The sequence below is a fragment of the Asterias rubens genome, chromosome 18, assembly GCF_902459465.1.
Source record: "Asterias rubens chromosome 18, eAstRub1.3, whole genome shotgun sequence".
Taxonomy (NCBI): domain Eukaryota; kingdom Metazoa; phylum Echinodermata; class Asteroidea; order Forcipulatida; family Asteriidae; genus Asterias; species Asterias rubens.
The window spans coordinates 2,098,560-2,123,370 of NC_047079.1; the positions used below are offsets into that span (position 1 = coordinate 2,098,560).

Consider the following 24,811-nt stretch of genomic DNA (forward strand, 5'->3'; position numbering starts at 1 on the left):
CTTTAGGCAACCTCAGATCACGGGGAGACATGCTTATCTCTATGGCTTTCAAACTGCTGCTGCTGTACTGCAGCCTGTCGTGTTGTGGTGTGTCACATATAGGTGGGCAGGTTGAAAAGACTTGCAGATTGCATACAAGTATATGCACCAGTGGTGGTAAATAGCAGCTCCAATGGCGTTTCATAGCTCGATCAGCAGTTTCACATGAACGAACCGATATAAAGTTACAGATCCAGGGCATAACGTTACCCACAGTGTTGCTTAAAGAGAGCATAACAGGAACACTTATTCAGATGTGTTGCTAGAAGGTTTTACAACTTGACAAACACTGAGAAAAGTTGAGAAAAGCGAGACCAAATCGCAAGGGTCTGCCGTCTGGCGCACACCTCTCGTTGTACGTGTAGTGTGAAAGTGAATAACCACTCTTACTGCTGTACATTTGACTTCACTTGTCTTGTAATTCGACTACGAACAATACTCTTAAATTCCAATGTTCTAAAAATTATTAACCTCAACAAAAATTGGCCCAGCCGCTCTTTTTGGCAAATTTTCATCAGGGTGACGGTGGTGGTCGGTTGGTTAGCAACTTTGCTCCCAGCTAGCTCACAATGGGGTGCGTAGCTACACAACATTGTCAGCTTTGGTTTCGGTTGTGCAACAGCAACACATCCCGTCTACACCAAGATATCCACCTACTGTTTTTAGGATTTCCCAAAAGACTGATGGGGACTTTTTAAAGCTTTAAAGATGTGTTTAAAGCTGTTGAAGAAAGTCAACAATTGCTTAATGTTGAAATTATCAACTTAAGCCACTCGTTTTATAATTACCAAGAAAAATATAACCCGTCAGTCCCAGCCTGTGCAATGGCAAACCTGACAACTTTATTTATACACTTTTTCGTTTGATATGTTGCAACAAAAAAAACTGCTAAATATGAATATTCTTGTTTACTCTATTGATGAGCCCTTATCAAAGGGAAAATTAAAACCTCTGGACCGGCGACGGATCCTTCGAATTTCTGCCCTATCAACTTTCGATGATACGTTATGCGCCTACCATGGTCGTAACGGGTAACGAAGAATTAGGGTTCCACATTCAAGGAAGGCAGCAGGCGCGCAAACCCAACACAGGGACGTAGTGAGAACGGGGCTTGAATCAAGTCTATCACGATTGAGTGCAAGTCACTCCAACCTCGGGTGACATTAAGGTACAGGTTTGGGGCTACATTTAGGTACAGGTTTGGGGCTACATTTAGGTCCGGGTGGCATTTAGGTTTAGGTTTGGGGCTACATTTAGGTCCGGGTAACATTTAGGTACAGTTTGGGGGCTACATTTAGGTCCGGGTAACATTTAGGTACAGTTTTGGGGCTACATTTAGGTCCGGGCGACATTTAGGTACAGGTTTGGGGCTACATTTAGGTCCGGGCGACATTTAGGTACATGTTTGGGGCTACATTTAGGTCGGGCGACATTTAGGTACATGTTTCGGGCTACATTTAGGTCCGGGCGACATTTAGGTACAGGTTTGGGGCTACATTTAGGTCCGGGCGACATTTAGGTACATGTTTGCGGCATGTAGGTCCCCTCGCACCTCACGTCGTCTTGAGAAAGCACGGTAATTCCCAACGAGGGGGGGCAGAATCTTCCGAGGACAGAATTTCCTGAGATATCGGCATGACGTTTGTAATGCTACAATACATAAATTGCATGATAAAAATGAACAATGAATGGCTATATCATTGTATCCAAGCAACGTCAGAACTATGTACAACTGAACAAGTCGCCACAACGCATACTAACCATACAACTTCTTTGTTTAACATAACTTTAAGTCCATCGTTTTAACCGTATTGGTGTCTTAGAGAACATGAACTTTTCGTGCACAATCAGGGTTGATAATTCCGCCAGTTATGCGTCAATTGTGGAGTTAGTCCTGAACGATTAAACTTGACAAGTGCTATTTAAAGGCAGTGGCATTATTGGTAATTACTCAAAATAATTATCAGCATAAAACCTGACTTTGTAACGAGTAATGGGGAGAGGTTGATAGTATAAAACATTGTGAGAAACGGCTCCCTCTGAAGTGCCATAGTTTTCTAGATGAGAGTAATTTTCCACGAATTTGATTTCGAGACCTCAGATTTAGATTTTGAGGTCTCAAAATCAACCATTAAACGCACACAACTTCGCGTGACAAGGGTGTTTTTTCTTTAATTATTTTCTCGCAACTTCGACGAGTGATTGAGCTCAAATTTGTAAAGGTTTGTTTTTGTATGCATATGTTGAGATACACAAAGTGAGAAGACTGGTCTTTGACAGTCACCAATAGTGTCCACTGTCTTTAAGCGTTTATTTGTTGATGTCATTACAAATTTAAGTATTAATGCGCATTGATCAATTCATACATATGCATAAAATAACAAAATTTGAGCTTGATTGGTCGTCGGAGTTGCGAGATAACTATGAAAGAAAAAAAACACCCTTGTCTCACGAAGTTGTGTGTTTTGATGCTTGATTTCGAGACCTCAAGTTCGTGGAATATCCTTTTTTTCTCGGAAACTACGTCACTTCGACGGAGCCAGTCACCCTAGCAGTTTTTTAAGTAATAACAATCACACACCGTTACCAAACATTTATTTTCATCGCACTTTGTACCTGGTTTATTGTTCAAAAGTACTACAGTTTAAATACAATTTTAGGGTAATTTAAAATTTTGACTTTCAATGTTAAAAGTTACATTTTTCCGTTCCAAGACGCTGTACGTGCCAGCATGCACTGTTATTTGGATTTTTGTTTCTTTTTCTACTCCTGTTTTTCTTGTATGGGTACCGCTGTAGAAAATTTAAAACTCCTTGAATTGTGCTTATGCCCTGTGACACATTGTTCGTATTTTTATTAATATACTCCTGCCAATTATTTTATGACCTATTTTGAAAATTGCACATTCATTTGAAAAATAAAAGATAACTTCAATTATCTCCAGAAGTCTACCGCTAATCTTAACGGCTTCTTGCATCTACTTACTCTCCCTATTATGATCGTATGTCATAAACTGAAACACGGTACAGTGAGTTACAATCTAAAATAAGAACTCCCGTGTGGGATCGATCTGGGTTTCATGGACTCTGACCTGGTTCCTGGTTGACCAGAAATCTAAGTCAAAATAACCCAGAAAAGGGTCATAAGGGTCTGAGCTAAAAATCCCTTTTATAACCACCGTCCGAGTCAGCATGCGGTCAATTTTGGTCCTGGGGGTTTAATTAAGCGACGGTGCAACTTAATTCACCACAAATAATCAGTCACTATTTATAAGGCTGTTTTAGACAGCATTGGATTTATATTTTACACACATTTGACTTCGCCACCTGTTTTCTGGTAAATCCAGTCACAATAGTTTGATATCTTGGTGTAGACTCCAGGATGTGAGGCTTTTGCGCAGCCGTAGCCCCAACTAATAATACCGTCTAGCTGCACACCTGTCTGGTGGGAGTCGGCAGCGAAGTTACTGACGATTGGTCCACCGCTGTCACCCTGTTTAAACAAATTATGAAACAATTAGCCTGTTGTCCCCGAAGACTCTGCGTGGCTGTTTTGTTCTTTATATAAAAGAAATAGTAATGCGTTTCTGAATTAGTTCAAACAAATCGCAATAACACACAAACTAATGCTCAGGCAGAAAAATCACAAGCAAAAACCACCATTTGGGTTAAAACAAAGACAAATACACTAAAGTGAGACTTAAACCAACGAACTACGGACCAACGTATCGTTGCAATGCCAGCCAAATGTGGGCGGTCTCCGTAATAGTAAATATCTTTGTTTGGGGTCCAGCAATTATACATGAATAACTTTGTTGTGATTCGTGTTAAGTTTAGTAACAATATTATTATATGCTGCAACAATACACCGATCCATTAGGCTCCACCCACGACGCACATGTGAGCAAGAACACGTGAGCCTCTCAAAATCCCATTCTGCACTACTCTGCCACGCGCGCCAAGAGGACGCACATGTCGGACCTTGTCGGACTTTTGGTTGTGCAATGGGTTGTGATTGGTCAATGCGCAATGGGGCGAGGATTAATGGATCGGTCTATTGGACACGACCGGTACGTTGAATTATTTACCCGGCAGGAGTCTTTAGTTCCTCCTTTAACACTAGCGCAGAACATGTTATCACTGATAATAGTGCTTCCATAGGCGTTTTTACAATCCTCGGGACTGTTCTTAAAAATAATTGCCTCTTGCAGCTTGTCTGGGCGTTCCCAGATAGATGCTACAACATTCAAAAGAGAAAACAGAAATAAAAACATTATACCAATTCAAAGGAAGTGTTGTTTAATTATGTTGGTGACACAAAGATGCGTGCGCATTTTTAGGAACACGTTGCCTTGGATCGGTCGAGTTGGTCTTTGAAAAGCGTTTGTAACCGTTTGTTATAAAATGCATATGGGTGGAAAGATGTTGTGAAAGTAGAATACAATAATCCACACAAACATGCCTTGAATTTGCACGCAGCGCATAAAAAAAACCGTGTGTCGCATGGGATTCAAGTTACGCAGTATGCAGTCGAAAGGACGAAAGTGTCTGAATCCTCAATACACTATAGAAGCCTCAATAGTAGCAATGACAACGACGTCGCAGTTTTTCGCCGTTTTGGTACCGTTGCGGCATCCTTTTTGAGTTAAGGTCATACGTGAAGCTGTAAAGGTCACTTATTAAGTAATCTTTGTCCAATACTTGCGAAAGTATTCAAAATTTTTCTTAAAAAATTACAACTTCTAGGAAATCAAAATTCTTTCAAAAACTCGTACGTTCTCGGGGTCAACTTACACGGTGTATTGAGGCTTCTAGATACCAGTGCAACGGATTTGTCTGGTATTGTTTATTGCCGTCTAGCCTCCCAAAAAAGTCACAGTGGACTAAATCTCCAAAGACTCTACTATATAGTGAGATTGTTTTCGCAGGAGTAAGTAAACTTACGGTGAGTGCTTCCCCAGCCGCTAACGAGCAGTTCAGCCCCCGTCTTGGGCTCGCTGGAAGCAATGCCGATAGCTTGAACGTCGCTGTTCAGAGAAGCGGGTGTGTCAAGATGAATCAAGGCGATGTCGTTATCCATTGAGTGACTGCCTTGACCATATTGGCTGTGTATTATCCAAGTACCTTGGATAAACTGCTGATTCGGACCATCGTGTTGCTTAATGTTATGGTACCCGAGGCCAACGTTACCTTTGGAACCGTCTCCAAAAAGGCTGTCAGTAATAAAACAATATTAAACTAAACAAAAAGGTGTAACCCGGTTTTAACCACTTGCACTACCCTGACATACACAGTACATTAGCTACTTAGTTTGGGGGAATATGCTGCGGGATGCAAAGTGTGTATTTCGGCATTGTCTTCGTTTAAAGAGGTTGACTTTTCTGGCGGTGAATATTATCATAAATTGTTCGAGGGTTTCATGGGTCCCGCTATCATTGTTTATTTTTACAGAAAGTTTCGTTGCGGAGCTGTAGTTATAGTAGTTTCAATAATGTTGTGTAAAAGATCCCATGCACAACAAGCCGACACAGTCGAAGTCTGAGTATATTTCGCTTTTATGTTCATTGTGGAGCAGAGAGTTTGTTTTTTTGTAAAAAAAAAAAACTTCACCTTAAAGCCATTGGACACTTTCGGTAAACACTATTGTCAAATGCCCACACTTCGTGTACCAGAACTTATACATAAAATTAACATTCCTGTGAAAATTTAAGCTCAATCAGCCATCGGAGTCGGGAGAAAATAACGGGAAAACCCACCCTTGTTTCCGCACGTTTCGCCGTGTCATGACATGCGTTTAAAATAAATCCATAATTCTCGACATCGAGTTTTGGTATTGTTTTAATGTTTTCTCAAAAAGTAAAGCATTTCATGGAATAATATTTCAAGAAAAGTCTTTCACTACTACCTTTTGTAAACCCTGTAAGTTATTTGTAAATCTGTGAACTTTTATTTTTTGTTCTGTACCGAAAGTTTCCAATGGCTTTAAAGCATAACGTTGTCAAAGTACGACCCATCACCAACTCAATAGTCTTCATACGCCAAGCTAAAGTAGTTGCGATATTCCGTGAATTAGATATTGACACGGAACGCTTAAACTGGGCAATGCATCTTGAATCAGACATATTTTTTAGACGTGGACTTACGAAGTGACGTCATGTGAAGTAGTAAACAACACGGTGTAACGTTAGCCTAAATAGCAAACAAAATTACTAATTTTTCAAAACATGAACTTGTAAAAACAAACGATCACCAATTTATTTTCGTGATAGTTGATGATCCTACCTTAAAATACTAAGTAATCGCTGTAATGACTATCGAAATCTATAAAAATGATAACCGTATTTATAACGCGCCTTTTGCCAAAGGATACATACGCGCCAGGTATTAATACTGCAAGGACCTAATCCTTAGCACTATGTAATGGTTTACATGGTGGTGTGGCGCAATATGTAATAATAATAATGAACCATTTTGTAGAGCGCATATCACAATCACAGAGAAGTCCCTATGCGCTAAGAGATGAAAACAAAAGAGTAGCAAAAGTTAATAGAGATGTGAAGTAAATACAAAATATGCTGCCAGTCCAGCCAGGAACACCGGGGCGAACCCCTTTTTTTTACGATAAGTGCACTGGGTTCTATTACATGCGTTTACACAACACATGGGATGGGACCATCGGCTTTACGTCCCATCCGAAGGACGAAGCAATGGTGAAGTGTCTTGCTTAAAAAGGACACAAGGGTCACGGCTGGGTCGAACCCACACTTCGCTGATCAGAAACACCCGAGTTTGGATATGGTGCTCTTAACCGCTTGGCCAAGACACTTCCACAATGAATACTTACGAACATTGTGCGCCGCTGATAACCCAATTTGGATGCACTAAAGTACCTCCACAGAAGAAATTTTTAGTTGACTGCAAGATGGCTACTTGGTAAGGTCGGCTGTGTGCGACAGACTCATGTCCACCCACAATGAGGGAACCCAAACAGCTTGGGATCAGCACAGCTAAAGAGAAATAAATGACAAGTTAAATAACCAAAGTGATAGCCTTGCATGGTTAAAAAAAAGACTTCGATTAGCCGTTGTGTAACATACAAAATCAAGGTTTCGAACTCTTTCTCCGTCCGTACCCCGACAGTACGTTTTTCAAAATCATTGATGGAGCCCAAACCGTAGCACAAGCCGGACTTAAGCCAGGTTCTATTAAGTCCGAATCCACAGTTTTAAAAAGACACAAGGTAATTTTCAGATCTACGACTCCGTTGCTCCGGGCTGTCCCGTGCCAAAACTTGTTTTCTTTTCCCAATCACTAATGGAGCCCAACTCGGAGCCTTAACCCGTGCTCATTCTTTCTTTAGAATCCGAATGCGTTACGAATTTGTAAGTCACCAATTCGCAACGAATAACTTGCACCGATGAAATGTGCAGACTCCAGCGAAAAACAGGGCTTTGACGTTAACATCCGTTTAGCAATCACAGGATAAATACGAAAGATTTACCATCCATTTCAAGAGGAAATTACTATTGGAATACACTGTCTGCTTTTTAATTATAACAATTATTAGCTCACGTAGAGTGCACGGTCCATAAAAGAAAAAAAACTCACCGAGCGCAAGAAGAAGTCCCTTCATGATGACGGTTGCAAAGTGGTTGATCATTCAGTTCGACTGAAGTGAAGGGAATGCAAACCGCGGCTCGCTTTTATAGACAAGGCGTTCATCGTCTGATGACGTCTGTCGTGGTTATGGAGAACAATGTTTAATCACAGACCTTTTAACCTTCTTGTTTCTTTATCATCCTCAAAATGTTATCTAACATGTGGCACGTTCACAGCCACACGCTCTTTGAATATACGAGTTGGAGAATCGTATCTGGGTTGGAAATGATTAGAGTACGGACTAGTTTCCTATCTTTAATGTTTTTAAAACCTTTTTGCTGAATATGTCTTCCTGTTCTGTGCAGCACGTAGGTACAATTTGATCCTTGTGTATACATGGTCACAGTGTGGTTGGTGGTAATGGTGTCGCCAACCTTTATCTTTGCCATGGACCATTACGCACAGCACTCGAACAGTATCGTAGCTGGGCCTTTATTTGCATGTTGATCAAGTGCCCGCGTGTCAAGGCCCACTGGTAAAAGCCAAGTGTCCGGTAGTCAATTTAGTAAGCGCAGTTTCCAAACTGGTAGAAGCTACAGTTCATGCTAATTCAACCAGCAGTAATGGTGACCTTAGCTATAAAATAGTCTCCCATTTCCTGTAAACAAATAATCGGTGGAGTTACATTTCAGAGTTGAATGGCTTCTGTGTCCTATTGTTGGGACAAATGTAATTTTAATGTAACTTCTTATTTTTCATTTTTATCTACAATTCTAAAAGTAGGCTCGACCCGAGAGGGCGCTGTTTGTGACGTCAATCGAGGCGCGATAATCGAGAAAAAATTAGTAGTCTGGCCCCGTACACTACGTCTGGGAACCTGACCAATATGATGCCTACATACAGAACTACGGTCGCGGAGCAGCAGACTGCAAGCACTGTATGGCTACTGTACGGATAGTGACGCTTGGTGCAAGCTAAAAACATGCCCTCAAAGTTTAAACAATACCCTCATTTGTTCACAATAGGCAAATGCTCATATAGGTTCGTCACGTATTTCAGGTACCTTCTTCGACTTCCCACTAGCTGGAAAAATTGTTGGAATTGCGTCATGTTTAAGAAAAAAACTGTTCTCTTCGTGTCAAAATTGTTGGCGTATTCCGGATGCAGGAAGCACGACGGCTCGGACTGTTGGCTGCTCAGCGATGGAAAAGACGTCGGACCGGACCACTTTGAAAACTGACCCCATATTTAGTTGTTTTGCTGCATCCAGCAGCAATACACCTAGTTGACATTACCGGAAAAATGAAAGACAAAAACATTGTTTTCGAAACTGTCAAACCCACGAGTAGGACTTGCACGTACCTACGAGTACGTGTGTTCGATGTTCGATCGGGGCAAAGTCTGCCTCGATTAGCGTCACAAAAGGGGATAGGCGGTGTCCCCCCCCCAAAAAAAAAAAAAAAAAAAAAAACTCTGTTTATTTTTCTAAACATATAAATGGTTACAATACTTACTACAAAAATAATATATTACATTGTTCATAAACATACACTCTAATGTTTGAAGGGGAAAAAATAATTATATTTCCAGGTGACTTTAAAGGATTTGGGTACCTTTTCAAAATGTCCATAGATTTACATTAAACTTACAGGGTTTGAAGATAATGATAGTGTAAAGCTTCCCTTCAAATATTACTTACTGAGGTGCTGTAGTTTTTGAGAAATGAGTAAAACAATGTCATGAAAATATGTTTGTAAATTATTAAAATATTTTTCGTCTCATGAGACGAAAATTATTTTCATGACATTGTCTTACTCATTTCCCAAAAATACAGCACCTCAGCGCGTAATATTTTCAGGGAAGCTTTCTACTATCATTATCTTCAAACTGTATAAGTTTGGTGTTAATCTGTGGACATTGTATTTTTGTCCCACAAAAGTTACATAAACCCTTTAAGTTCACAGTTACTGAGTTTCGTCAGCGCCGTGCAATGCTCTTAAGTACTCAAACTACTTCGATACTTGTTTGTATAAAATAATATAGCTTTTGGGTTCCACTTTTATTGGATAGCAGACAAATTCGTGACGTTACTCCAAGCACCTTTAATACAGGGGTTTAACATTGCTTATTAGCTGTTGGGGAACTGTACCGTATGTTTAATTTGGGGGCTCTTAAATATAGAGCGCCGCCGAGAGTTTAATCTGGAAGTTATCATTATTTTAAGTTAGGTGGGTGAAGTACAAATGTTAAATCGGTGCCCATCTTGAGTGATTAACGTAAAATGTCTCTGTAGGGACTGGATTGTGGTTGTCAAATAGTACTCAACCTAGTAGGGCTAGTGAATTTATTTTACAAATACCGTATTATCGAATACATTGTCAGTAAATCTCTTGCAAGGGCAAGCCTGAAAACTCAACTTGCCCGTTTTCGTGAGGTATGTTAAACTTTTACGTTTCAATAGCCGCTAAAATTTGCAATCGATTGAAACCTAAACAAAATCATCAGAATAAAAGTTTCTAGTCTACAGACAACACAGTTTGTTGTTTGTTATCGTGTTTGTTGATAACATAGTTTCAGCTAAGCCAGGTGCAATTTACAAAGTTTTTCCGAAATGATACCATTATTTTAAGGAAAACAAGATATCGAATCAATGGAATTTGTTCCTTTTTAAAATCTTTTTGGAATCTCAATTGGTTGAACTCCAACCGAACCGTCCCCCTCGGTTCAAAGGGCAACTATAGCCTCAGCCACAAGATGCTACGATTTGAAAGCGTTGTTTATGTGATATATTTTGTTTTAATTTGTTTGAGTAGTTTTTTTTTTCCTAACTTATCTACGGCCTTCAAACCAAAGGGTTGCGTGTGGTGCTTCATGACGGTATGTCATTGGCCACCAATCTGCCATTCTAATAGAGATCAATGAATTGTGGATTAAACACTTTCGAAGTTTTGCCCGCTAGTGTTGTGGAAGGAGATGTTGTCCCTTAGATAGCATGTCCTTCATACGGCGAAACGTGAAGAACCCCTGACATCACGCTCCGAGGGTCGTGATCAATATAACACCAGATACCAGCCTGACCAGATGTCCCTTTAGCCTCGCATTATATGTACTCATAGTAGTGAATACAATATGTGAACCTACGTGTACACAATATATGCACACACTGCGTGCAGACGATCGAAAGCCCAAGACTGACCAAAACATCACTTCTCGGACTAATCACAACTTTCAAAATTCGGAACCCTTACGTCAGAGCACGTTTATCCAATTAAACTACATTGTATTTGGAATGTAAGACCAGTGCCTAAAGAAAGGGAACGAGTCCATTAGCGTCCTCGTATGATTTAACTTCGATGGCCGCTTTTAATTCGCCGTATGCCACGTCAGAACAAGAGTAACAGTAACGACTTGGACTGAGACTAATCGTACAGTTTCGTCAATGCGAAATATGCCACATGTTCAAAAACAGATAAGATTTACATTATATGGTGACTTCGTCAATGCTGATGTCCATAAAGAGGAGTTAAAAACTCTGAACATGTTTCTGCTGACCGACTTTTCGACTCATTATCTTTTCTCTATAATAGCATCACTGACACCATGAAGTTATTGTTCCTGGATCTCGGTGAGTATGTTTCCCCTTTGCAGTTCTGGCCAATTTGCTTTGTAAGTTTCCTAACATACGTTAAGAAACAAAATGAGCTAAGAACCAAACGAAATAAGGCAAGTTTTAAAGGCAGTGGACACTATTGGTAATTGTCAAAGACTAGCCTGCACAGTTGGTGTATCTCAACATAACAGACTGTTTCTTTATTTAATACCTTCAACAATGAGTTTGTGGCGAACTTGGCGTGATTATGACAATGTATAATTAAAATCATCGGTGAGCTTGGATCCTTCATTTTGTAGATCAAATATCTGACTCCACTCTCATTAAATGACCATGTTAGTTCACGTACGTATGAGAGAAAATTCACACAGCTAAGAAGGATTAAGGCAAATCATTATTCTTATTCTAATCAAAACATCTTTGCAACCACTAATCTCATAACAAACGCTTTCATATCCCAGAGAGCCAAGCCGTCCTAAGGCAACGGTCCCTCTAAGGCAACTATTCTCCGCTCTCCAGAGTAGATAGCAGCGCCATAATTTTGTGCCCGGCAAGTGAGCGTTTATACGTTTTGAAGACCGATGTCCATTCGACACAAATCAATTGTTTATTTTCTATATTCTATAAATTATGCCAAAAATATTATTTACTAAATTCTTTGATTTGGGGTTGAACAAAGAGCATTGACAAGAGTGGGACTCTTCGTTTGCGGTCTCCCTATGTTGTCAATAATTATGTTGATTTTGTTTTTGACTTTTTTTTTTACCAATCAAAAGTTCCCTTCTTTCAGACTATGTGCCCTAGAGAGCGTGGATATGGAAAAGGTTACATATTTGATAGCCTCTATCGAGTCTGCGGGTAAAATAAAAAAAATAAAAAAATTCCGAAAGGACTCATCCCAAATGCCGTTTACAAGTTGGATACTGTCTGGTACAATGAACTGTTTAGTCACAATGTACCACTTAAATTTGAATAACTCAGACTATAGAGATAGTTGCTATGTCAAAATTGTTTGGGGCAAGCCTTTGCATAGCAACCTCCATAAGCAAACCCCGGTACCGTTGTGCCAAACACATTAATTTGTATGATTCTTTGCCGTCTCTTGCGTTACTACGGAGAGGTTTGCCCGAATCACGTGTCATAGCAACTTTCTTGAGGAATTCAAATGTAGGCGGTAACTTTTGATCAAGCACGTCGTTGTACTAGACAATAATCAAATCTAACACCCAGAATGGCTTTATTTAAACACATGTAACGTCTCCGTTTGTCTTTTCATTTATCCAGGCACAGTAGTTTGATATCTTTGTGTATACGCCGGGATACTTTGCCAAGGCGCAACCGGTGCCCCAGCTGACGATACCTCTAAGGCGCACTTTAGGCACATGCGAGGACTTGGCGAAGTTACTGACAATTGGACCACCGCTGTCACCCTGTTGACGAATAATAGCAACCACAAATCAGTGATGAAAAGATTCGTGGACAAAATTTCAATGCAGTTCAAAGAGCGACTTTTTTAGTGGGGCTAGGTGGCAGCAGACTTACCAGGTAAATGCACTCTTCTTTGTAATATGCGCATGCTCAGAACAACCCAAAATGATTGAAATTTACCTCATAAAGTATGCTGCCACCTAGCGTCCCAACGTGTCCCATATACAAATAAAAGTTCTTCCAACGGGACAATTATTTGAAAAGTTTGAAATCACTCACTTGACAGGAACCTTTCCCTCCATTGGGAACACCAGCACAAAACATGTTAGGTGTTGCTTTTTTGTAGGCTTTTTTACAGTCTTGGAGACTCTTTGCGTACTCTACAACCTCATTCAGTTCAATAGGAGCTGCCATTACGCTTGCTATAGTAAAACAAAGATACCATAATTAGGTATCTACAAATCAGACTTGTTGTCTCTTACAGCCCAATAACTTGTCGAGGAGGAGTCTGACGTCACAGGTTAGAACATGTAAAACAGTAACAGTTGTTGCCATGTGTTCTCGTTTGATCATACAGCGGCACTTCTGCGCATAGTATAAAAGTAGACTTTTAAGTTTTTGGTTGATGTCATTGGATGCATTGTCAAAAAGTGAAATCTGGATTATTCAATTCACATGGCAAGGCCAGGTGATATGAAAAACCATATTCTGCGTCAATGCAAAACGACCCGCTGTTTTGTCTTATATTACTACAACCCTCAATACTCGTGATTTGAAAGTTTATCACATACACACAAGAAAAACATGGAAACAAACATCTATTAATATCCAACCAACACTTTGAACATTCAAATAAAGGAAACAAAAACTGTCAGAGCAATTTGTGAAACAATCCACGTTGACGCTTACCTTACCTGCCTAGTCACGGCCTTGGCTCAAATTGGGCAAACGGGTGGGAATGAATTTATTTGTTTGGGCCAACGCTTTAACGCATACAAAGATGGTGCGTTCGTTTAGCTTCCCTGGGTCGACCCCGGTGTGTGGCGGATTTTTTTTCCAGGACGAAGGTGGGTAGTTATCTGCACACGTTCGTCCTGGAAAAGAAAACGCCACACACCGGGGTCGACCCGGGGAAGCTAATCGAACGCACCCATTCTTAAACCACGATTACATAGTAGAGCGTTTTGACAGTTCTCTAATCAAAGTAACACGTGAGGGGAAATAATGTATTTTTTATCAATTCTGCTTGCCTTTGGTGTCTAATCTTCCCCAACCGCTAACGAGCAACTCCAGGCCCTCCGTAGGGGGGTTAAAGCTAATGCTGATTGGTTGAACATCGGTGTTGTAGACGGCGGGAGTGTCTAGCTGGATTAAGGCTATGTCGTTGTTATAATTGTGCCCACCAAGACCGTACTCAGCATGGCGGATCCATTTGCCTGTTATAACCTGCTGGTTTGGTCCATCGTGTTGATCTCTCTCGTGATACCCGAGACCAACGCGTGCGACAACACTGGTGTCTTTAGGCCTAGAAGAAAAAAAGTACATTCAAACAAACGTAGTCAAGGATAGACTGGGCCCCTGTCTTTATCCTTGTCAAAAGTCATACTACACGCCGGTTTTCACTGCCGGTCTTTGGCGTTATTCACGAGCCTCGAAGAATGACGTCAGACGTTCAGGCTAAAGTCAAGAGTGTGATTCAATAGGGACTTTTAGGACACTTGGTGGTAGCAGACTCACCAGGTAAAATATAATAACGTTCATGGAATATATATATAAAGCTGTACAATGGGGTTTTTCCCAAGAAGAAGAAAACATGCAGACGAGGGCTGTGTTGTGTGGATGAATAGCTTTATATATCTATCTTGATTTTCTCCAAATTGAAATCAATGTAACCAAGCCGAGGCTTGAAGGGAAAACAGTCTAGTGTACAATGAATACTAGCATCCAATACTGTTAATGGATACGGGGAACACGACCATGATGATAAGGGGATTGATAATTGTGTGCTTATGCCTAAATATAAACTTGACGTGAATGGATACTTACGCACAGTGTGCGGCAGTGACAACCCAGTTGTTGTGAATTAACGAGGCCCCGCAGAATATTTTCATTTTCTTTGACATCATTCCCACCTGGTAGGGTCGGCTGTGTGGGGTAGACTCTTTTCCACCAATGATGAGGGGCCGGGAACCCAAACAGCATGGGATCAGCACAGCTGAAATATAGCAAAACATAAACATTAGACCAAAGATGCCTAAAATAAATGATCTTAAAACAAGAGTTCATAATGAAAACTGAATGTTTAGATAACCCTGGCGGCCTTTGACTTTCGTGTTTTGTGTACTGTATACAGCACAAAGAAAGACCTGTATGGGGATAGGGGTTTAAGTCAATGTGTGTTTAAGTCAATAGGGATGTTAGTAGCTGCACGTTACGCGCCGAGCAAACACATGAACGTGACCGTCAAAAAACTGTGTTGTTTCTAGGTGACGCCAACACTTAGGGCTTATTTATTGCATGCTCATGTATGACGTATGCACGTACATACCTGACGTTAAAAATGGTAACTTCACGCATTCTTAAAACTCGAGATTTTAACGACATAATTTTCTGACGTTCACGTTCACGTTTTTGCTTGCAAACCGTGCGGCTAAACCTCACTATATAGTGTGTCATTGTGTGTTACTGACATCCCACAGTCTACAAGTAGAAACACGCATGGAAATTGAGCACAGAAAAGGCGGTAATGCATTCAACAACTTTAGAGCAGCAACACAAAGGCACGATTACAAAAAGAGTGCAGCATCTTAGACATAGGTAATGTACCAAGTAGCACTATGCCAAACATAACTTCTTAAGCAGAACATCTTATTGCTTAACAATGTTATGCTCGGCAAAAATAAGAGCAGGAAAGCAATCACACTCGGTGCTAGTGTGGCACGATACTTTGGCTGTTTATCCTGTTCTGGTAAGCATAATTATGATGTGCTTAGCTACTTTGGGGGTTTAAGCAGCACTATGAAAATGGGCCATTGACGAGCCTTTTGTTGTTATACATTATTAGAAAATATACTCACCTAGAGCAAAGATAGCACACTTCATTGTCACAGTGATTTACGTCGTGTTGTAACAGGCTGTAATAGTGGAACGGATCAGTCGGAGAAACAACAGTACACTGCCTGTCCACCATATTGCCCGAGATTTTATTACGCAAAAATTATCGTCGCCGATAAGACAGAAGAAAAATATCAGAGATGTCACAACACATGGTGTTTTCACACCACGTAATGACCGTTTTTTAATAGTTCGTTCTGACCAGTTCATAGTTGATGATGAGGGCAAACTATGAAGTAGGCTACACGTGTGAAATTTCCAAACTTTTTACTGAAGTTTTGGCTCTGACTATCGTTGCGGTTACGGCTGCATCACAAGAAAGGCATGCTCTGCTATTCTGCATCTGCAGAAATGTCGGTTTCACCTTTGTGCCGACATGTGTTAGCACTGTTTAATCAAAACTATCTAGAGCTCTGTGGAAAAAACGAGCATAATTACTCGGTTGGGATTCAGCAAACAACCTTAGCAATAATATTCTAGCGAAGTGTCTTACTTAAACTAGACTACCGAGATTGCCTGGTGGCTAGAGGCAGTTCAAATCCTAAATTGTCAGCAGCGGGTAGGTACCACAACGTTTTTGTTGATGTTAACTTTTTTTTTTTTTTTTTTAAATCAGCACAAGAGCTGTTTAACATTATGGTACTGTGTTATAATAACAGGAAATAGGAAAACATTACTTAAAACAAAATACAAACAGTAATTGTAATTTAATTCGGGGATTAAGAATATTAATGTTGGTTTAACCCTTACTCCGACAAGAGTTAGCACTGTATACTCGCTAATATACTGAGTTCTTCTGATAAATGCTACCCTTAAGGTTTTCTTTGTTCTTAGTGATATCGTACAAACAATTTTTTCAGGAAAGAAAGTTATGGAAGTTACCTGGGACTACCAAAAGTTTGTGTCTGTTTACGTGCTGTAGTTAAAGCTGATTGTTTTTAATCGATATTTTCATAAGGTCAGTTTCGTGTTATCACAGAGACAATAGTCGTTAATCACTAAAACAAAAAGGTTATAATGAACTTTTTTTTATAAGTCTTTCCTAATAAGCATTTATTAATTTTTATCAAAACAAATTAATTACTCTTCATAGAAAGAATAAAACCAATCGCATCATAACAGTATTGGCATCTTCCCATGTGAAGTTGCCATGTATTTGTCGGTGACGTATATCCCGTGACGTCATCTGGCTTCATTCGTTACATTTTGGGCCCATGAGTGGCACAGTTTGTCTCTTTTTGGTCTTGTGTTTCCTTCGTGTAGCGTCTAGCGTCAATATGAAATTGATCAGCCGTTTATTACTGCTGATTTTTACACTTTGCTTGTTCTTGATAAGTTGTACCAAATAACAGACTTCTCCACAGCATTTTCCGCGGTGGTAAAAAATATTAAAAAAAAACATTTTGAACGAAATCTGTCCACCAATTTGATTTTATGCAGCGCCCTCTGTTGTCAACATGCTACGAAATCGTGGAGAGCGCTGTGCAACTTTGATAAGAACGCAATTATTTATCAATTGTCCCTATGCAGTGTGCCGTAATAACAATGCATACCGGTTGAAATATATATCAAAAGGGACAAGACGAATTGCCCGTTCTGTCTTAATTTGACACTGATTTAGATGGGCATAATCGATGATGGATAACCATAAACATGGATGAACTACAACAATGATTGGTAATTAATTAGGCCTTTCAAAGGTAATGGTAGATTTACACGAGCATTAAATACACTGGACACATTCGGTAATTGTCATAGACCCGTCTTCTCATTTGGTGTATCTCAACATGCACAAAATAACAGACCTGTACAACTTTGAACTCAACTGGTCGTGTCAACTTTGCAAAATAATAATGGAAGAAAAAGAAATTGTCACACGAAGTTGTTTGCTTTCAGATGCTTGATGTTGGGACTTCAAACACTAATTCTGAGGTCTCGAAATCGATCTCAAACTGACAAAATGGTGCCAGCATGACAAGCCCACAGGACAACTTGCATTCATATCAAAGTCGTACAGCGCTCCACGGTTTCGTGTATCATGTTGTCAACAGAGGGCGCTGCATAAAAACAATTTGGACAGATTTCGTTCTAAATGTGGAGCAGTCTGTTAATAAGTAAAACTTGCCAGTGACCATGCAGTGTAAAAAACAGCAGATATATTAACGTTCAGCTGAAAAGCAAATTTATAGTGACCTACGTTTTGAATTATTCGAACTTACACAATGCTACAAAAAAGCCAACAGACCCCCCCCCCAGCCCACATATGTTGATGTGACATAACTCTAGACGTTATACACGAAGAAAACACTAGACCAAAAGAGAACAATTCTGCATTATTCGCCACTCAATATGACGATGTAACGAAGTAGCGTTATGACGTCACGGGGTAAACGTCACCAATTAGACACATGTCAACTTTACAGGGGAAGATGCCCTTACTGTTATATAATTGTTTGTATTTTTCCTAGAGAATAATTTATTTGATGATAAAATTGTGGAAAAAACACTTACAAAGCCAACAAGTCAATAAGACCTGTTTTTACTAGTGATAACAAAGTTGTTTTTCTCTGTGATAGCACGAAACTGACCTTGTGAAAATACCGATTAAAACAATCAGCTTGAACTATAGTATGTAAACACACACAAACTCTTAATAGTATCAGGTTACTTCCATTGTTCGATAATTCTCTTTTCTGAAGAAATTATCTTTGGGACACCACCAGAACAAAGAAAACCTTAAGGATCGCATTTTTGCAACATAACTCGGGATAATACTGAGTATACAGTGCTAACCCATGTCGGTGTAAGGGTGAGACCACAACTATTATTCTTTATCCCCGAATTATAAATTAAATAATATCAATAAATAATTTGTGATACCCGCTGCTGACAATATAAAATTTGAACTGCCTAATAGCTACCGGGAAATCTTGGTAGTCTAGTATAAGTGAGAAACTTCCATGGAATATTATATATTGTAAAGGTCATTTGCTGAATCCCATCTCAGCAATTAGCTTGTGATTTTTTTTCACGTAGCTGTACAGGACCCTACCTGGGCCCAATTTCATAGAGCTGCTTAACGGTCGATTTTGTGCTTAACGGGTGCACCTAGCAAGTTTTTCATTTCATAGCCTTGCTTAAGCAAGTTTTTTGCTTAAAACGGCGAGGCAAGCAAGCAAAAAGGGTCCTTAAAGCCCCATTGCTTAAGCACCCTGTTTAAGCGCCGGGCTGCATCCCGTAATGGTCGATTTTGTGCTTAACGGGTGCACCTAGCAAGTTTTTCATTTCATACCCTTGCTTTAATAAGCAAGGTTTTTTGCTTACATAGGTAAGCAAACAAAAAGGGTCCTTAAAGCCTCTATTTTGCTTAAGCACCCTATTCACACAGCGCAAAGTGCAACACTCATTGCAAACGATGTTGTTGTGCCGGCACAGCGGTGATTGTACGTGCGTTTGTATGGTAGGTGTAGCGAATAAACGAGTGTCTAAAATGCTTCAGAATCATGCTGTACAATGTACTATCTTCTTGTTTACTTTCAAGTTAGTGTGTAAACCTTTCGAGGGGCACTTTGAACCATTACAAATAATACATATCAGACACAGAAGGTGATGAATTTTTTTTATCGCCACTCGAGTGCATTCCGCATTTGTTTCGCCCGCCATTTTGTCAGCACCTTCTTCTTTTTCGCTTAAGCAAACGATCTAAAATGTTGCGCGCGCAGTTTGTTTACGTGCTTAGGCTAGCAACCGCTGGTGAAATAGGTTTACGCTTAAACAATTTTTGTTGCTACGTTAAGCCAAAATATTTGCTTACCGTTAAGCAGCCCTAGGCCATGCACACAGTGCAAAATACACTGCCTTCTTCTGTTTTGCTTAAGCAAACGATCTAAAATCTCCGCGCGCAGATTGTTAACGTGCTTAAGCTCGTGTACGTTTAGCATGGAATCCGAATGGTTTTAAGCAATTATTTTTGCTACGTTAAGCGAAAAAATTTGCTTACCGTTAAGCAGTTCTATAAAATTGGGCCCTGATTTTAAAAGTAAATCGCCATTTACTGCAGATGCAGAATAAAAGAGCATGCCTTTCTTGTATCATTTTCTCGCAACCCAAATACACACACGCATCCACTCTTCTCAAACAATTACACTGGTTACCAGTTAAACAACGCATCACCTTCAAAACTTTAGTGAACATGCACAAAGCACTCTCTGTTCACGTACTTCCACAATACCTTACAGAGTCGCTAAATTTCAACAAACCTGGCCGGAGTGGGCTCCACTCCAGCCAGAATCTAACAATCCCTCGCACACACAAAAGGGCAGAGGACCGGTCCTTTTCAGTCGCTGGTCCCCGGTGCTAGAACGCCCTACTAAGTCATATTCGGAACACTAACACACTCCATACATTCAAGAGTAAATTAAAAACACATCTATTCTCATAATCTTCTTTTCCGTAGCACTCTTCCAGCGCATTGAATTTTTTAAAAAGTATCGTTTATTATTATAATTATTATTATTATTGTGATGCAGCCGTAACCGTAACGACAGTCACAGCCAAAGCTTCAGCAAAAAGTTTGGAAATTGGACACGTGTAGCCGACTTATCATTTTGCCCTCATCATCCAAATTGAACTGGTCAGAACGAACTATTAAAACAAGGTGCTGTGAAAACACAATGTGTTGTTACATCTCTGATATCTTTCTTCTGTCTTATCGGCGACGATAATTTTTGCGTTATAAAATCTCGGCCAATATTGTGGACAGGCAGTGCACTCTTGTTTCACCGACCGACCCGTTCCACTATTACAGCCTGTTACTACACGACGTAAATCACCGTGACAATGAAGTGTGTTATTTTTGCTCTAGGTGAGTATATTTCCTTTCATTTCAAATTAAACAAAAGGCATGCCTGACAACACAGAACAGTGGGAACCAGAAGGACCTCTCCTGACTGGACACTGGATGGACCGTGGAAGAGGAAGAAGTGGCGGCTCAACATCGGTCTGTTTGGAAGCTTCTCTCAAGTCAGGCAGCCGGTGCAAAAATGTATTATGCTAACTGATGATGACGATGATGCCCAGGGCCCATTTTTATAGAGCTGCTCAAATTCCAAAGGTAGTTAAGAATAAGATTTACCAGCCATTCTACCATGCCACATGCACATGTGATTGGTATCCTGCTATTTGTTTTGCTGAGCAAAAATTTGTTTAGCAATAATTATGTTCTGCTTAAGTAGCTGTATGAAATTGGGCCGAGATCTAATTGAGTATCATAAGACAGTGCACTCTTTTTGGTGGTCGTGCCTTTTGGTTGGCTGCTCCAAAGGTAGTTGAATGCCTTTTATACGGGGTGTTTTTGAATGTGTGTTACTACTTGCTGGGTAGATTACTTATATCGGTTGAGGACTTGTCTTCAGGCTACCGCTAATAACATTTCTCGGAATTCGATTTCTCAGCTCTGAAAAGAAAGGTAGGAAATCGGTGGGATATCTCTTTCTCTACTACTACTGTCGCTTTATGTGGATCGATGGGACTTCTCGTTATTAACTTCACTACCACGGAGATCAGTTCTTAGTTGACTCAAAGTTTCGAACAGCTTGCTCTTACTAGTCATCGTCAGAAGAATGAGAGATGTGGTCCTATGTACAGGGGCTCAGATGTTTCAATGTAGAGTCCGTCACTTCTCTGGTTGATTCTCCTTGAGACATGGGGTTGGTGGGAGAGTGCCCTGCGTAGTACTCGTGTATAGTGGGCCGAGCGTGTCAGTAGACTGTGGGATGTCAGTAACATACATTGACACGATTGACTAAAGCACAAATAGGGAGGTTGAGCTGCACGTCCCGATTGAACGTGAACGTCAACAAATTATGTTGTTAAAATCTCACGTAGTTTTCGCATATACGTGAAATTACCATATTTTACGTCAGGTAGGTACGTGTGCACAGACGTCATACGTGAACTTGCAATAAGCCCAATGTGTTGGCGTCACCAAGAAACAGCACAATTTGTTGACGTTCACGTTCACGTGTTTGCTCGCGTTACGTGCTGCTAAACCTCGTTATTGACTAAAACACACATTGACTAAACCCCTATCCCAATACAGAGCCTCTTCCTTTGTGCTGTACACACATATTAAACACGAAAGTCCAAGGCCGCGGCCGCCAGGGCTACCTAAACAAATTTTCATTAAAAAATTCAACTTGTCAAAGAAATCAAGATATTTTTTTAAAGATAAGTTGTTTGAAGCGTCGTTGGCCTTATTTGTCAATGTATTGCTATCTTTCAGCTGTGTTGATCCCGTGCTGTTTGGGTTCCCGGCCCCTCATCGTGGGTGGAAAAGAGTCTACCCCACACAGCCGACCCTACCAGGCCGCGACCATGACCAAGAAAATCAAAATACGCTGCGGGGCCTCGTTAATTCACAACAACTGGGTTGTCACTGCCGCACACTGCGCGTAAGTATCCATTCACGTCAAACTTCATAATATTTAGGCATAACACCCCGGTAGTCCACATCATTATCATACCCCACCATCTTGATCATGTTCCCCGTATCCAGTCAACAGTAATGCTTGCTCTATTCATTGTACAAAACATACCAGACTGTTTTGCCTTCCAGCCTCGGCTTGGTTACAATAATTTCAAATTGGAAACAATCAAGATGGCCACACACTAAAGAAGGTCTTTATTCACACAACACAGGACTTGTTCTGCATACTGTTTTCGTCTACGGGTATCCACATTGCAGAGCTTATCATTGTTTCGTCGAACCTCGTTTGAAGGAAAGAAATTAGTCTAGATCTATTTAAGGAAAACCACGCAATTTCGAGTAATACTTGTGTGGATCATTATATTCTACTTTAAAAATATCTTTCTAATCATATGCATTCTATAACAAACGGTTACGTTTTTCAAAGACCAACTCGACAGATCCAAGGCAACGTGTTCTTAAAAAGGTGGCACCAGACTGATCAGGTTTAACTTCCATCTCTCAGCATTCGAAGATTACCGAGAACAATAGATTTTACCCGCTGCTGACTCTGCTGCCATCAAGCGTCCTTAAAGTCCCACATTGAGTCACACCTTGACTACAATTGTTTGAATGTATTTTTCTTTAGCCCTGATGACACCAGTGTTGTCGCACGCGTTGGTCTCGGGTATCACGAGAGAGATCAACACGATGGACCAAACCAGCAGGTTATTACAGGCAAATGGATCCTTCATCCTGATTTCGGTACTGGCGGGCATAATTTGAATAACGACATAGCCCTAATCCAGCTAGACACTCCCGCCGTCTACAACTCCGATGTTCAACCCATCAGCATTAGCTTTAGCCCCCCTAAGGAAGGTCTTGAGATGCTCGTTAGCGGTTGGGGAAGACTAGAAAAAGGTAAGCAGGATTGATCAGAAACAAATGATTAATACCCTCAATTGGTTACGCACATCATATAAAGGAACATTACAGAATTGGTAAGAAACAAAAATCGTGAAGATAACTGATTTTTGTACAACTTAAACGGTCTAATGATGATGATGATAGTTAAAAACATTCTTGAAATATTTCTGTCTGAAATGGCGTATTTGATGAGAAACAAATAATCTAACTTCGCGATTGGAGTTTATCGCTCGATAAGCATTTTATTTGTTTATATTTTGCCATCGATGCACTGCAAAATTTGTAATCGGTTTTCACTATTCTCTCGTGACCCAGATGGCTGATCGATCTCAAACTTCTGAAGGTTTGTCAGTTTGTGTATGGTGGATTACATAAATTGCTTAAACTGCCAGGAACGGTTCTTGCATTATTATCTCGCACCTTCGATGACCAATGAGCTAAATTTTTCACAGGTTTGTTATTTGATGCATATGTTGATATACACCAAGTGAGAAGACTGGTGTCCATTGAAAATTTGAACTCCGCCACTGTTATATTTTGGTGGTAATCGACGGTTTTTGGTCAAATTATGACGTCACTTTTTCACCAAAAAGTTGTAATTCCCAAGGTTTTGCAAGTTTTGCATGTCTCCACACGGGAAAGTTGTTCAGGATACTCAACTTGGTCGCTTTGCACCGTCAAAACGCGATTTCCAGAGTTGACTATTAAAAAAACAAGACGGCCGCTCTTCCCTTTTCCTTGCCCAGGGAATAAACTTTTTAAGTTTCGAGCCACCCCGAAAAGCCGAATTAGCGTGATTACTTTTTGCGGTAACCCCACCCGAGTGTGCCAGTTGTCTTTAACTATGACATATGTGGTTTTGTTTTTACGATATAGCAAGCGTAATGGAATCTCCTATTGCATTGAATGAGGTTATCGTGTACGCAAATAGTCTTCAAGAGTGTACAAACGCCTTCAAACAACTAACACCTAACATGTTCTGTGCTGGTGTTAGCAGTGGAGGGAAAGGTTCCTGTCAAGTGAGTGATTTCAAAACTTGCAAATAATGTTCCCGATTGGAAGAACTTTGTCTATAGGGCACTTTAGGACTCTAGGTGGCAGCATACTTTATCAGGTAAATTCAAATTGTTTACGTTGTTAGGAGCAAGCGCACAGAAATAGAAACAAGGACGGTGCATTTACCTGGTAAGTCTGCTGCCACCTAGCGTCACTTAAGAAGTCGCTCATTGAACTGCATTGATTTTTTTTTTTTTTTTTTTTTACTTCTCATCGTTGATTTCTGGTTGCTATTATTCGTCAACAGGGTGACAGCGGTGGTCCAATTGTCAGTAACTTCGCCAAGTCCTCTCATGTGTCTGAAGTACGCCTTAGAGGTATCGTCAGCTGGGGTATCGGTTGCGCCTTGGCAAAGTATCCCGGCGTATACACAAAGATATCCAACTACTGTACCTGGATAAATGAAAAGACCAACGGAGACGTTACATGTGTTTAAATAAAGCCATTCTGGGTGTTAGATTTGATTATTGTCTAGTACAATCACGTGCTTGATCACAAGTTACCACTTAAATTTGTATTCCTCAGACTCAAGATAGTTTCTACGACACGTGAATTCGGGCAAACTTTTCCGTA

The 24,811-nt window shown here is 40.3% G+C and overlaps 2 protein-coding genes across 2 annotated transcripts; one reads left to right on the top strand and one right to left on the bottom strand.

Annotated features, from left to right (window-relative positions):
* Nucleotides 1-3,123: 3,123 nt before the first annotated feature.
* On the bottom strand, nt 3,124-15,777 carry LOC117302572 (kallikrein-11-like). Its single transcript, XM_033786549.1, has 9 exons — nt 15,753-15,777; nt 14,722-14,890; nt 13,926-14,200; nt 12,955-13,097; nt 12,497-12,677; nt 6,883-7,045; nt 4,983-5,251; nt 4,127-4,275; nt 3,124-3,531 (listed from the first exon to the last, which is right to left on the bottom strand). Exons 1-9 carry the CDS (start codon nt 15,775-15,777, stop codon nt 3,343-3,345), a joined length of 1,563 nt encoding a protein of 520 aa, XP_033642440.1. The 3' UTR covers nt 3,124-3,342.
* Nucleotides 15,778-22,125: 6,348 nt separating this feature from the next.
* LOC117302078 (trypsin-like) lies at nt 22,126-24,811 on the top strand. The gene is made up of 4 exons (XM_033785875.1): nt 22,126-22,241; nt 22,905-23,176; nt 24,059-24,201; nt 24,486-24,811. Exons 1-4 carry the CDS (start codon nt 22,165-22,167, stop codon nt 24,672-24,674), a joined length of 681 nt encoding a protein of 226 aa, XP_033641766.1. The 5' UTR covers nt 22,126-22,164; the 3' UTR covers nt 24,675-24,811.